General features: G+C 40.1%; 1 protein-coding gene and 1 long non-coding RNA gene across 3 annotated transcripts; both read right to left on the bottom strand.

Moving 5' to 3' along the window:
- Nucleotides 1-4983: 4983 nt before the first annotated feature.
- Nucleotides 4984-9523, bottom strand: LOC108415249. 2 transcript variants are annotated; one of them, XR_005129194.1, is made up of 6 exons: nt 9417-9523; nt 8400-8467; nt 7902-8201; nt 6572-6880; nt 5648-6466; nt 4984-5563 (listed from the first exon to the last, which is right to left on the bottom strand). XR_005129194.1 is itself a non-coding variant. In XM_017688262.2 (5 exons), exons 2-5 carry the CDS (start codon nt 8458-8460, stop codon nt 6345-6347), a joined length of 792 nt encoding a protein of 263 aa, XP_017543751.2. In that variant the 5' UTR covers nt 8461-8467; nt 9417-9523; the 3' UTR covers nt 4984-6344. The 2 variants fall into 2 exon arrangements, 1 of the variants encoding a protein (XP_017543751.2); XM_017688262.2 differs by having other exon boundaries at nt 4984-6466.
- A 2411-nt stretch (nt 9524-11934) lies between these two features.
- LOC119261798 lies at nt 11935-14655 on the bottom strand. Its single transcript, XR_005129205.1, has 3 exons — nt 14580-14655; nt 13007-13071; nt 11935-12061 (listed from the first exon to the last, which is right to left on the bottom strand). It is a non-coding gene; the product is annotated as an uncharacterized LOC119261798 (long non-coding RNA).
- Nucleotides 14656-15436: the final 781 nt, after the last annotated feature.

The raw sequence follows: 15436 nt of genomic DNA, 5'->3' as shown, positions 1-15436 counted from the left end.
TGGCCAAGCATTGATCACAGCAGCTACAAACTAATATCAAACTACAGCCATGATCTAAACAACAACTGTGAAAGTAACTCAAATACATGACTGACAAGCATCTCACAGACCTTAACGACAGTCAGTAAAGGAGACTGACTATGATCACACACAGAGCAGTGCATGATAAAGTTCTCCAACACAGCCTTTTATAAGAAAAGTGCAAAATGCTCAAGTATTAGAGCTCAAATCTGCCCTGGCCGCGATGCTGTTTGTGTCACCAGTGTCAAGAAAGTACCTATGTGACTGTGCAGCTGGATAATGAAATAAAATGAAGTGAATGTTTCAATGCACCCTCAGTGTCATTGGTACTACAGTCTGGGAATCAACTGGCGTTTTATCAGTCTGATGAGAAACACACTTTGTTAGCAGTGGCTCACACTGGGCATCAAGACAGCAGCGAGTCTTTTCAGACAGATGTAAATACAGCCACTGTACTGAAAAACGTTTGAGTAGTTAAAAGCGTCACATTTAAAAAGGTATTTAAGATCATTTTTTAGGCTTTAGCTCCTATAATTGAGATATCCATTAGAAAAGTCTCATACAAATTTGTTTCCTGGGGGTGTGTTTTTGTTGTTTTTTTGAAAATCTCCTCCGGAACATCACAAATTATTTTGCATGTCAGTGAAGAGACACTGTCCTCTCAAAGAAAGCAGTTCTTAGACATGTTAAACCAAAAAACACAAAACACCCTCTGATGATCGACAGAAGTCTGACTAGACTAGAGCTTCATCAGCTCAGTACACATCTAATACAAATCATAAGCATTGCATCTAAATCACCATGATTTCTGTCAGTTATGGTCAGTGGACACTTACGCTCAATCTGAAGCTGCACATCACAGAGATCTTTACCATCACAGTCACACGTGTATGTCCCTCTCTTACTGTAATCAGCTTCAGTGATGATGAGAGAGAGATTCCCCTTCAGGTACTGATCATAGATCATCTGATATCCCTCCTTCACTGATCTACATGAAGTCTGATCACACTCAGCCAGAGTATCACTGGGTTTACTGGAAACAGTCCATCTCGCTAAACCAGAGCATCTCTCAGAGCAGCGCAGAGTAGCAGAGTCAAGAAGATTCACCTTCACTGTAGAATCAGCTGATCCTGACACTGAAAGAGAGAAAAAGAAACATGATGAAATATTAACATGAAGCACGTTTCTCTTAGCCAGAAGAGTACACCATAAAAAAAAATGTAAATCCAATCCAAAAATTGTTTGACAAACTAAGAGATGTTAAAACACAAAAGTAAAAAGGTTAATAAAGTAGTGACGGTGCAGCTCTTACCAAGAGTGAATGTAGAGATCAGTAAGATCAGAGCAGAACTGCAGGACTGCATGACTGACCTACAGACACACACACACCATCAGTACTGACCAGGAGAGGAGAGAGAGAGAGAGAGAGAGAGAGAGAGAGGTAGAGAGAGAGAGAGAGGGAGAGAGAGAGAGAGAGAGAACAGAGAGAGAGAGAGAGAGAACAGTCCACAGTTTTACCCAACACAGACTCAACTTCTTGAGTCTTGTTTTTACTCTATAGAGACCGTTTGTAGTAACCAGTATATGTATAGATATTAATGTATAAATCAGCAGACAGGTTTCCTAAATGGGCAGATCTTTGGTGTAAATGTGGCTCACCTGTTGGTTCTTTCCTGAATGTGTTGCTCCTTTGAACAGATCCACTGTGCGTTTACCGTCCCACAGTTGTGATGCCGCACCGTCTGAGGCTGAGAAGTGAAAAGAAGGGCTTTCTGATAGTGATGTGAGATAACACAGAGCAGGTAGCTACATGTTGTTCTGCTCATACAGGCCACCATTATGGTCGGAGCAAGACTTGCTATAAGGAACCGGGAAGGCCAGAATTGGTCCTGGGCATTTTTTAGGACACAAAACTTTTGTCCACAGATTATTAATGAAGTCTTGGAGTCTATTTCTTCTATATGTGAGCCCATTTCTGAGGGTCAGGCAGTGGATAGATGGAATATGTGACATCACAGACAAAACCTACTGCCTTAAATCTCCCCTTTACGTGCACCTACTGCAGCTTCACAAACCTTTAGTAAGGTGGTGCCAAAGACAAGGTACAGCCAAACGGAGAGCACATCACAGTGTTAACGGAGATGTTGATGGAAACATGCTCACAGGTCACAATTTGATGGTTTTTACTGTGTTGCGTATCAACAAAGTGCTCAGAGAGTCCGTGTTGTGTTGGAAAACTACTACAACTCAAGATCAACACCAAGTGTAAAAGCCATATCCCACCATAATTAACATCATTACACCACATTTCAGCCACTGTATATCATCCATTTCATATTTAGACAGTAACTCATCGTCATTTCAGCTCTACTGAACCAGATCAGTGCAGTAAATGAAGAGTGTAATAACTCACAGTGACCAAAGCTGGCAGGAAGTGAAGGTCAGTGTGCAGGTCACTCTGTACAGGTGATAAAGATGAATTTCAATGAGGTTCCTCAGTAAATGTCGTTGATCTCAGGTCTAAACTCAGGTTCAGTGTCACTTTTCCCCGAAACGCTGTGCTGGTGGTTAGTATCCTCATAAAGCTGCTTAACCGGTTTTCCAGGAAACACTCAGTTAAAATATGTAAATCAAACATTACTTTCACTTTCTCTAAACAGGTGCATGTTTACAGTATGATCAACAGAATTTTCATTACAGTAAACAGGGTGAACAGCTTATGAACATCTCTGTGTCCAGCCAGTAAATCCCCCAATTAAAGTCCAGCGCATGCTGCCATTCTAACTGACCTTCACCAAGGGTGCTAAACAAAATCACTCACAAACAGATGGTTTGAGATTATTATTCAGATTGTGATAATTAACCTTGCTATTGAGACCATTTCTTGAGATTATTATTATTCAGATTTTACTGAAATTATTTTAGAGATGATTGTAAAGAGATTTTATTAAATTGAGTAAAAAGTTTTAGATGTGTTGTAGTTATCAAGATAATTATATAAGAATCTTAGATACTAAAATTATTATCATTATTATGAGTATTATTATTAGCATTATTATTGAGACATTTAATAGAGTGGACAGTGAGTGGACAGTGTTTAAAAATACACTCGCACCAGCACAACACACGCTTACACACCACCACATCAGTGTTACTCCAGTGCTAAGAATGACCCACCACCCAAATAGTACCTGCTCTGTGGAATTCCCCTTTAATACACAGGTAGGATCTGTGCTGCATCTACCTGCCCGCTGTGATGGAGTTTGTCCAAAAGGGGGCACTCCTGCACTAAAATAACTGCATTAAAGCTGCTGCCTCTCAGACTATTGTTACGATTAAAGATAAAGCTGTGGTCAGTGAGGTGTGGATAGTGTAAGATGTGATTTGTCTCTTATTGTTTGGTCTTTAAAGTGGGTCAGATAGATCCAGATAGTGGACACTATCTCTGGTTTTCCTTTGGCTCAGTTCACAGCAGAATCTCATAGTGGTCTTGGCATTTCCTGCTATTGATCTTCCTTCTTCCGGTCATAGCTGAGACTTACATGGAGCCAGCGCTGACCACTGTTTTTTGTTTGTGAGGGAAATTTGTCATAACATACAGAACGCATGTGTAAATTCATTATTACAGTAAAGAAAAGTTTCCAATGAGCATCTCTTAAAGATCCATTTTTATTGCATTGCTCAAAAGGATGAGGGGGATGCAGAAGATCAGGATGATGATGTACTGGGATCGGTGTAAGAATAAGATTTTAACCATTTTTCAGATGTCGACAGACAAAGTTTCAGCTATAATTTTGTCAACATCCATAAAATATTACTGACAACTTCTGTTTCCATAGTCTATAACAACACACTGTCCAAATATTTAGATAATCCACTGCAGGTGCTTTCTGGATACTTATTTAATCTACATTAAACTGAATATCTATCAAATTTACTTTAATTTCCACTAACCCTAAAACTAGTGCTAATCCTGATCCTAACACTAACATCAAAATTTAAAAACCAAATCAAAACCTAAACCTCACCCTGACCTTGATCCTAACATCTAATCAAAACCTAAACCTCACCCTGACCTTGTTCCTGACATCAAATCAAAACCTAAACCTCACCCTAACCTTGATCCTGACATCAAATCAAAACCTAAACCTCACCCTGACCTTGATCCTGACATCAAATCAAAACCTAAACCTCACCCTAACCTTGATCCTCACATCTAATCAAAACCTAAACCTCACCCTGACCTTGATCCTAACATCAAATCAAAACCTAAACCTCACCCTGACCTTGATCCTGACATCAAATCAAAACCTAAACTTCACCATAACCTTGATCCTGACATCAAATCAAAACCTAAACTTCACCATAACCTTGATCCTGACATCAAACCAAAACCTAAACCTCACCCTGACCTTGATCGTAACATCAAACCAAAACCTAAACCTCAACCTAACCTTGATCCTGACATCAAATCAAAACCTAAACTTCACCGTAACCTTGATCCTCACATCAAATCAAAACCTAAACCTCACCTTATCCTTGATCCTGACATCAAATCAATACCTAAACCTCAACCTAACCTTGATCCTGACATCAAATCAAAACCTAAACTTCACCATAACCTTGATCCTGACATCAAATCAAAACCTAAAAGTCACCTTATCCTTGATCCTGACATCAAATCAAAACCTAAACCTCACCGTAACCTTGATCCTAACATCAAATCAAAACCTAAACCTCACCGTAACCTTGATCCTGACATCAAATCAAAACCTAAACCTCACCCTAACCTTGATCCTGACATCAAATCAAAACCTAAACTTCACCCTGACCTTGATCCTGATATCTAATCAAAACCTAAACTTCACCGTAACCTTGATCCTAACATCAAACCAAAACCTAAACCTCAACCTAACCTTGATCCTGACATCAAATCAAAACCTAAACTTCACCGTAACCTTGATCCTGATATCTAATCAAAACCTAAACTTCACCTTATCCTTGATCCTAACATCAAATCAAAACCTAAACCTCACCGTAACCTTGATCCTGACATCAAATCAAAACCTAAACCTCACCATAACCTTGATCCTGACATCAAATCAAAACCTAAACTTCACCCTGACCTTGATCCTGATATCTAATCAAAACCTAAACTTCACCGTAACCTTGATCCTGACATCAAATCAAAACCTAAACCTCACCGTAACCTTGATCCTGTGACATCAAATCAAAACCTAACCTCACCTTAACCTTGATCCTGACAGCAAATCAAAACCTAAACCTCAACCTTGATCCTGATATCTAATCAAAACCTAAACCTCACCTTAACCTTGATCCTGACAGCAAATCAAAACCTAAACCTCACCATAACCTTGATCCTGATATCTAATCAAAACCTAAACTTCACCCTGACCTTGATCCTAACATCAAACCAAAACCTAAACCTCAACCTAACCTTGATCCTGACATCAAATCAAAACCTAAACCTCACCCTGACCTTGATCCTAACATCAAACCAAAACCTAAACCTCAACCTAACCTTGATCCTGATATCTAATCAAAACCTAAACTTCACTGTAACCTTGATCCTGACATCAAACCAAAACCTAAACCTCACTCTAACCTTGATCCTGACATCAAATCAAAACCTAAACTTCACCGTAACCTTGATCCTGACATCAAATCAAAACCTAGACTTCACCCTAACCTTGATCCTGACATCAAATCAAAACCTAAACTTCACCCTGACCTTGATCCTGATATCTAATCAAAACCTAAACTTCACTGTAACCTTGATCCTGACATCAAACCAAAACCTAAACCTCACTCTAACCTTGATCCTAATCCTAATCAACAGGGTTGAGAAGCAGCAGGTGGTTTGTTATCAGTTATAGATTAGCGATAGAGGATTGTCCAAATACAGTGCCAACAAAAATATATAATAATATAATATAAAATTCTTTGGATGGAAAAGTAGAGCAAGTAGCTGAGGTCTCAAAGCCCATGACCAGTGAAAGGCTCCTGATAACGTCCAGGTTCTGACAGTTAAAGTGTGCACAAGCCTCAGAATGAGAGTTCTAGCATGTTGCTAAGTTGGTGGTAATGAAAGGGGCCTTCAGACCTTCTAGACAGTAGAGTGGGTGAATAAAATATGCCTTAGCTGAGAAGAAGAGAACTATCATTAAATAAAATGTTACATTTCAACATCACAGATGAAGAAGAGATACACATCAATAGCCACCGTCATGCATGGACATAACCACAGAGCACGAGAAGGAAAGAATGAAAGAGAAGAAAAGAGACTGATCAGTGAAGATCTCTCAGAGTTTCTGGTCATTCATGAATCTCCTCAGCCGCACAATCTTCACTGCTAATCCCACAATCACAGCTACTTGTACAACCAGCAGTACGGTCGCCCACACTGGTATGGCAACTCCTTCATCTGTGTCCAGATCAAACAAAAACAGGTTTGTAACACAGCGACTTTAACTAAAACACAACTAAAGTGAATTCTGACCAAACTAAAAGAAAGCCTGTAATAACATACCCTTTAATTCACCTCCACCTGCTGACCCCACGGTCACTGTGTAGGTGTGAATGACCTCTTCATTCCTGGCTTCCATTACAGTATAAACTCCACTATCAGATGGAGTCACATTTCTCAGATGAAGAGCAGCCAAAACTCTCTGTTCATATTCAGGTTTACACTGTAGTGACCGTATTATCACTGTACACATCTGACCACTGGATGATCTACTTGATCGTGCACTACTATAAAGCACCTCCACTTCTTCTGATGCATCCAAGCCCAGGACCAGGTGTTCACCAGGCTTTATCTGAACTGTAGTGTTCAAGGCTGAGAAGAACAAACAAGAGCTTCATTATTCACAGCCTAAGCCACCGAAGTGCACGTCTGATTACTGGACACTAAGCTGGACACATCTAGGGTTAGGTCAGTTATGTTCTGGTTGAGCATCAGGTTTGTTCATCACTTTCTGCAGGTGTGTTTTTGTTGCGGCGCCCTTCTGAGAATATCCTGCACCTTCTTACGACACACAAACAACACATCATGTATGTATAGCATTGGGCCACCCCTTCTAATTATTGAGTTCAGGTGTTTCAGCCACACCCATGACTAACAGGTGGATAAATTAAGCACACAGCCTTGCAGTGTCAGTAGAGGGTCGTACTAATGATCTCAGTGACTGTAAACATGGCTCTGTCATAGGATGCCGCCTCTGACACGTCAGCTTGTGAAATATCTGTCCTGCTAGATCTGCCCCAGACAACTATAAATGCTGTTATTGTGAAATGAAAGCATTTAGGAGCAACAACAGCTCAGCCACGAAGCAGCAAATCACACAAGCTCACAGAGTGGGGTTGCCAGGTGCACAGCGTCTATCCTCTGTTGAATCATTATTAAAGAGTTCCAAACTGCCTCAGGAAGCAACATCAGCAAAAGAACTGCATGTTAGGAGCTTTATGAAATGGGTTTCTATGGCTGAGCAGCTTCACACAATGTGAAGTATCAGATGGAGTGGAGTAAAACACCACCACTGGACTCTGGAGCAGTGAAACATATTCTGTGGAGTGATGAGTCACGCTCCTCTATCTGCCAGTCTGATGGACAAGTCTGGGTTTGGAGAACATTACCTGCCTGACTGCACTGTGCCAGCTGTAAAGTTTGGTGGAGGAGGGATGATGATGTTCTTCAAGGGTTGGTCTAGAACCCTTATCTAACAATTTTCTAGAAATCTTAATGTTTCAGCACCAAGACATTTTGGATAATTGTACATTTCCAACTTTGGAACCTTTTCTCAAATATGTAAAGCACTAGAGTCCTGTATGGTCAGTGAAGGCCACAAATAACCACTTACGCTCAATTTGAAGATGTACGTCACAGATGTCTTTGCCATCACAGTCACATGTGTACCTGTTCCTCTTATTGAAATCAGCGTCAGTGATGATGAGAGAGAGATTCCCCTTCAGATACTGATCATAGATCATCTGATATCCCTCCTTCACTGATCTACATGAAGTCTGATCACACTCAGCCAGAGCATCTCCAGGTTTACTGAACACAGTCCATCTGACCAAACCAGAACATCTCCCAGAGCAGGGCAGAGTAGCAGAGCCATGAAGATTCACCTTCAATGGAGCAACAGCTGATAAAGACACTGAAAGAGCAAAAAGGACAAATGGATCAAAAGGAATATACAAAAATAACTCAAAACATTTCTATTTTTAGAACAGTGGATTATTACTATCACTAATAAGATGAAATTTTGAGACCCATCATGCCTAAAACTTGTTCAGTAAGCAAAAAGAATGTAACCTATAATAAGATGATAAAGTAGTGACAGTACAGTTCTTACCAGTAGTGAGTGTAGAGATCAGTAAGATCAGGATACAAAGAGTAGAACTGCAGGACCACATAACTGACCTAGACACACACACACACACACACACACACACACACACAAACACACCATTAGTACTGACCAGGAGAGGACAGAGAGAGAGAACAGAACTGAGGTTCAGAGTTGGGGGGAGGAGCTGAAATCATCTCAAAGGTATTGTTACTTGCATAAAATATTTAAGTAAAGGTAAAAGTGTCTTCCACAAAACTACTAAAACAGAAATACGTAAGTAGCAGGTGGAAAATCTACTTATATACTGAGTACTGCAGTGAAACTTCTTAGTACATCCAGCATTTCTCAGCACAGAAACTGAAGATTGTGCAATTCTCTTCTCTTCGTGGGATTCGTTTGGTCTTAAAAACCAAGCTCTTTTTTTTTTCTTTTTTTTTGCCTGGCAGATTTGCAATCAGAATTATGGTCAGACTGCGTTACTGTGCCAAACATAATGAAAGAACCACCGAGGTAACCTGATGATTAGCAGCGGTACAGGGGATAAGGGGTGTGTTCAAAGCATTACTTTGGCAGAGGATGAAGATGTGGAAATGCTTAGGAGCCCAAGCAGGCTTGGTCCTGTACTGGATGTATTCTTTTTTTCAGAATACACTGAAACTTGTTTCCACAGATCCACAGACTGCCCTTGGAGTTCATAGCTACCCCAATAGCTGCATGTGCTCGAGTTAGAGAAACATTAAAAAAACGTAGAATCAGATGAAGGATGGAGCTGATGTTGCTGCAGATGTGCTCAGAGGGTTTTTACTATGTTACAGATTCACAGAGTAGTCAGCGTTTCTCTTCTGTGCCGTTGTGAACCTACTATATTAACATCTTACAGCTGAGGGTCAGTATAAAGTTCTGACTAGGAAACCAGACACCAGCAGTATTGATATGGCTAAACCACATTTCAGCTACTTTATCATTGTCCTTTCAGCTCTACTGAATCAGATCAGTGCAGTGAATGAAGAGTAAACTCACAGTGACCAAAGCGAGCAGGAAGTGAAGGTCAGTATGCAGGCCACTCTGTCCAGGTGATAAAGATGAGTTTCCTCAGTAAATGTTACTCTGATCACAGCTCATAGTGCAGTTCAGTGTCTTCCCTCAGATTTCTCTGGTGAGAAACTGTCTGCTGGTTCATCGCTGTGGTTTAAATGGCTTTTCCAGTAAACAGACAGTGCAAATCCGTAAGTTAGACTGATTTCACTTCCTCTAACTGACACATATACTTATTCCATGGAATTCTGGGTGTCACCGTAAACAGGGTTAGTAACTTGTTAAGATCCGTTTTGTCAACATTATTCCTATTATTAGGAGCAGTAGTAGCTGTTGTAGTAGTAGGAGCAGAAGTAGTAGTAACAGCAGCAGTAGTAGTAGTAGTAGTAGTAGTAGTTGTAGTTGTAGGAGTAGTAGTAACAGCAGTGATATTAGTAGTAGTAGTAGCAGAATGTAGTATTAACAGCAGTAGTATTAGTAGCAGAAGTAGTAGTATTATTAGTAGTAGTAGTAGCAGAACTAGTGGTAACAGCAGTAGTAGTAGCAGAAGTAGTAGTTGTTGTTGTAGTAGTAGTAGTAGCAGAAGTAGTAGTAACAGCAGTAGTATTAGTAGCAGTAGTAGTATTAGTAGTAGTATCAGAAGTAGTAGCAAGAGCAGTAGTAGTAGTAATTGTTGTAGTAGCAGAAGTAGTAGTAACAGCAGTAGTAGTAGTTGTAGTAGAAGTAGCAGAAGTAGTAGTAACAGCAGCAGTAGTAGTAGCAGAAGTAGTAGAAGTAGTAGTAGTTGTAGTAGTAGTAACAGCAGTGATATTAGTAGTAGTAATAGCAGAAGTAGTCGTAGTTGTAGTAGTAGTAGTAGTGGTAGCAGGAGTAACAGTATTAGAAGTAGTAGTAGTAATAGCAGTTGTAGAAGTAGTAGTAGTTGTTGTTTGCTCATGACTCTCTAACAGCACACAGACATGTTCAAGGCTATATAAAAATGGCAAAATGAATTTGTTGGAGGAAAGTGCTGGTTTTTCTTTCCTCTCAGGATTTTCATCAGATCCACTTGGCCCAGGACCATCAACTTTATGGCCTAAGCCTTCAGCAGAAAGACTGCACAAGTCCACATCTGAAGCACCCCAGCGGTTTGGGCAGCATGTCACCGAGCAGAGGATGCAGATATTTATATTAGAGCGTTTCTTTGTGAAGCAGAACTGAAATGTTCCAAAGCTGCCAGCAGTGAGTATCTACAGATAAAAGGTTTGTTTAGCACCATTATTAGGCAGGTGATAGTCTTTCTCTGGTTACTGTCTTCATTCATTTCTTCCTTCCAAACTTCATCAACAGCTGTTGAGTTTCTCTCCTCAGCTGCACAATCATCATTGCTAACACCACAATCACAGCTATAAGTACAGCCATTATCACGGCAACAAGCCACATTACAGCAGCTCCTCTATCTGTGTCCAGATCTGGATGGTCATCTACAAAACACACACACAGGTTTGTAATACAGTGAGTTTAATGGAACACCATCATTAAAGCTCAGCAGCAGATTCCTGCTCAGGGAATTCTGATTGGAAAGATAGAGATCATGTAAAAACATACCATTTAATTCACTTCCATCTGCTGACCCCACGGTCACTGTGTAGATTTGAATGACCTCGTCCGTCCATTTGTCTATTACAGTATAGACTCCACTTTCAGATGGAGTCATTCTTCTCAGCCTAACAACAGATGTGAGTGATGCTCTTTGTGTGTATTCAGGCTTACACTGTAGTGAGCGTCCATCCACTGTACAGATCTGACCACTGGATGGTCCATTTGGGTCTTTATAAATCAAATCCACTGGATCTGAAATTTCCATCTTCAGCACTAGAGGCTCACCAGGCTTTATCTGAACTAGAATATTCACAGCTGTGGAGAAAAACAATCAGGAACATCATGGGACAATTTGCCACCACCACATGATATCAATAGAAAGCACAAGCTGGTTACAGATATCAGGATTTTGTCAGATGTGTTCTGATATCTTCTATTCCCTCACACATGCACTTGTCTTGTTGGACTGAAAATAGTTTGAGACGTTTTTAAAGTTTTTCTAGAATTGAAATGTTTCTAGAGTTTTCTAGAGTCATTTTGTTTCACGCTGGGCTGTTTTTGTTGTAGCCCTGTTTAAAATATTTCCTCACACGTCACACAGAAACAGCCCTCTGTGGTTGGTCAGTCTAATTTGCCTTTTCTGTCAAAGTAGGCGGCCCATGTCTGCAACACAGAGACTCTGAGGACAGGCAGAAGTCTGGCTTGAGAACTCTCATTAACTCACTAACACCAAAATGGTCATTAAAGAAACTTACGCTGAATCTGAAGCCGCACATTACAGAGATCTGCATCGTCACACCAGCACGTGTACCAATCCCTCTGACTGAAATCAGCGTCAGTGATGATGAGAGAGAGATCTCCCTTCAGGTACTGATCATGGATCATCTGATATCCCTCCTTCACTGATCTACATGAAGTCTGATCACACTCAGCCTGAACATCAGTGGGCTTATAAAACACAGTCCATCTGACCAAACCAGGACATCTCTCAGAGCAGGGCAGAGTAGCAGAGTCATGAAGATTCACCTTCACTGTAGGATTCCACGACTCTGAAAGAGAGAATGAAGAAAAATAGATAAAAATAAAGAAGATAACAGCTTTATTACTTAGAAAAATAAATGGCAAATTTTTTCAAGCAGTTTTCCATTTTGCCTCAGTCCATTTTAAATGAGCTTTGGCCCAGAGAAGACGACGGCGTTTCTGGATCGTGCTGACATACGGCTTCTTCTTTGCACAATGTGGTTTTAACTTGCATTTGTGGATTGCATGGCAAACTGTGTTCACAGAGTGATTTATGGAGGTGTTTCTGAGCCCATGCAGTGATTTCCAGTACAGAACCATGCCTGTTTTTAATGCAGTGCCATCTCAGGGTCCAAAGACCACAAGCATCCAATACTGACCGTTGGCCTTGTCCCTTGTGTACAGGGATTTCTCCAGATTCTCTGAATCTTTTGATGATATTACATACTGTAGATGGTGGGATGGTGGTACATTTTTCTGAAATCGTTCCACATTTTTTAGACCCAGTTTGTCTCAGGTTGGTGAACTTTTATACTCAGTCATGTGAGTTAGCTACAAATCTCTCCTCCAGCTGTTTTTTATTTTTATTAGTAGTACTTACTTTTCACAATTCAAAAGTGGATTAGCATATCTTACATCGATTAGAATGGCTTCATTAACTTGTGTCCACTTGATGTGCTCTGTTTTGCTGTTATTTAATAAAATACATACATTGAAATGCACTCTTGGAAGAGCTTACTGATATTAATATTGAAGGATTCAGACCTGAAGTGAAAAACTCCATAAGGACATTTGTAAAAGTGAAAGATTTAAATCAGATTGAACGGTGTGTGCTCAGCAGATCATATTACAGTCACAGGTTTCATTATAGAAAACAAAGTTTCAAAGTTATGAAGAACTTCAGCATCAGGCTGTTACTTTAAAGAAACTCTGGTTCTAAAACCAAGCTGAAGGAGCGACAGTGCAGTGCTTACCTGTAGTGAATGTAGAGGTCAGTAACAGGACACAGAGAGCAGAACTGCAGGGCTGCATGACTGACCTACAGACACACAGACCATCACTTCGTGCCATCTTGTTCATAGCTTACAGGAGACTGTTTACAGTAACACCCTTCAGTGATTAATGCATATTGTCAGTTATTTGTCGTATATGATGATAATGCTCAGCAGTGCTAAAGTGTGGCAGTTCTGTGCTGTTTTAACATTATAACTATGGTTAATAGCTAATATGCTAATAGGCTACTGCCACTGCCAAAGAAAAACAAGTATCTCCAAAGTAGTGACTTTACAATAGAGAGCAAAATTTTCTATGACATAAATTGATGTTGTCTGTGAGCACTGAGTATTACAGTACTGCAGTGTCTCCAGGTTTAAGAGGCGTTTATATAACAGCGCCATCTACTGGACTAAAACTTCATTCATGTCCTACACTGACTCTCTGAATCAGGATGGCGGAAGAAAACAATCCAGAAACAATAAATATGATTTCAGTATAATAATATATTTGATATTTCTATGTGATGTGTTTGAATGGTGGAGCTGCTCAATAATAAATCTCTCATGGTGCTTCCTCAGATCTGCTTTACCAACAGGAACTTTCCGTGAGTTCAGTTTGTGTCCCGTTATCTTTTGAAAAGCATTAAAGTGACTGTCCTTTTTTATTTCTGTGAAAAGTGAAGGGATCAGCTCTTTAACATGAAATAAAATTAAATTAGCATTTAAATGGTCATTCAAAACACAATATCTGTATCCACCTTTAATAAGGTTTGTGCCCTCCCACCTCACTGATGCTGAACTTCTCTATCAAACGTCTTCATTCATATGTTCTATAACTCAACAAAATTGCAATGTTATTTAGTTAATTTACAGTTATTGAATGTTCAAAGAATGATTTTACCTATTCATTTATTTAATTTAGCAAAACAGTCTTGTTGGAACAGAACCTCGTATCTCCAAAGTGGTCATTTTTCAGGAGAAGGGGAAAACCTCCTTTAGTTTTAATGGAAGTCAATGGAACCAGACTTCTTTCTGAGTCATTTTGGGCCATTACTTTTGGTCCATTCTTCATGAAATTTACACACAATGCAATGAGAATTATACACAGTGAGAAATAGAAAGTGACCAGGCTCCCGTTAAACCGGCTCTGGTGAGAATTTCAGCAGGTGGTTTGTTAACAATTTGAACATCTGTATATAGATCATCTGTAGGGGCTTCAAACACAGAGGAACCAGATACTTATATAAGAACATGGTACCAAAAAATCTTTGAATGGAAAAGGAGCAGAAGTAGCTAAAGAGCCAGATCCATTATGACCAGGAATAGATCCTGATGATGTCCTGGATCTGAGAGTAAAGGAGTGCACAAGCCTCGGACGAGAACTCTGAAGAGTGATGCTAAATTCACACAGGTCAACATCAAATATATAGAGATTATAAAACCAGATCTCAGCTACTGTATATCATCCATTTCGTATTTAGACAGTAACTCATCATCGTGTCAGCTCTACTGAATCAGATCAGTGCAGTAAATGAAGAGTATAATAACTCACAGTGACCAAAGCTTGCCAGGTGAAGTGGAGGTCAGTGTGCAGGTCACTCTGTCCAGATAATAAAGATGAGTTTCCTCAGTAAATGGGACTCTGTTGTTGAGTCTGATCTCAGGTTGCAGGTCCAGTGTCTTTATCAGTATTATCAGGCTGGATCTCTACAGCAGAGCTCAGCGGTTTGACCAGTTTTCCCCAGGAAGGAACATACAAATGTAACAACATATGCAAAATAAAATATGTAAATCAAGCAGCTTGTATTTCCTCTGTATACTGAATCTACAGTATGCTGTGGAGCTTCATCACAGGAACACAGGAGTTAATGAAGATCTCTGTCCAGCCAGTGACCCTCACCCCCCAAACTACGCTATACAACATCCAGTGAGCAGCTTTGTGGCTTTATGATGAAATCTAGCTAAATAACAACATTGCGTCAGTTTGCTAAAGCATGACTTTCTCCTCGGGGGCCTTCATACCTTTGATCTCATTATTATCTGTGTATTTTCGAAACACACGATAGTGTTTATGTGAGCACATTTTTAAGACTGTAACAGTTAAGCACTAAAAATAATTCCCCCTGTTAGCTTTGCTGTACTGAGTGTCTCCTGCAGATGAAATAAAAGTAAAGGGTAAAGTGTTTGTAGTTCATTTGGTCAGTGTAGGGACAGTTTCAGGACAGGAATATATTAATAAGTGCTTCTTATCAGAATGCACATAAATTATTACTGAGGAGGAGGACTCATCATTGAGTGCACTCAATGATGACACTGCATGTCTTTGGACTGTGGGAGGAAACCCACGCAGACACGGGGAGAACATGCAAACTCCGCTCAGAAAGGACCTGGTTACCCGGCCGGGGAATC

The sequence above is a fragment of the Pygocentrus nattereri genome, chromosome 20 (genome assembly GCF_015220715.1).
Source record: "Pygocentrus nattereri isolate fPygNat1 chromosome 20, fPygNat1.pri, whole genome shotgun sequence".
Taxonomy (NCBI): Eukaryota; Metazoa; Chordata; class Actinopteri; order Characiformes; family Serrasalmidae; genus Pygocentrus; species Pygocentrus nattereri.
Note: the sequence above shows the minus strand (reverse complement) of the source record. Positions and strands in the feature narration are given on the sequence as shown.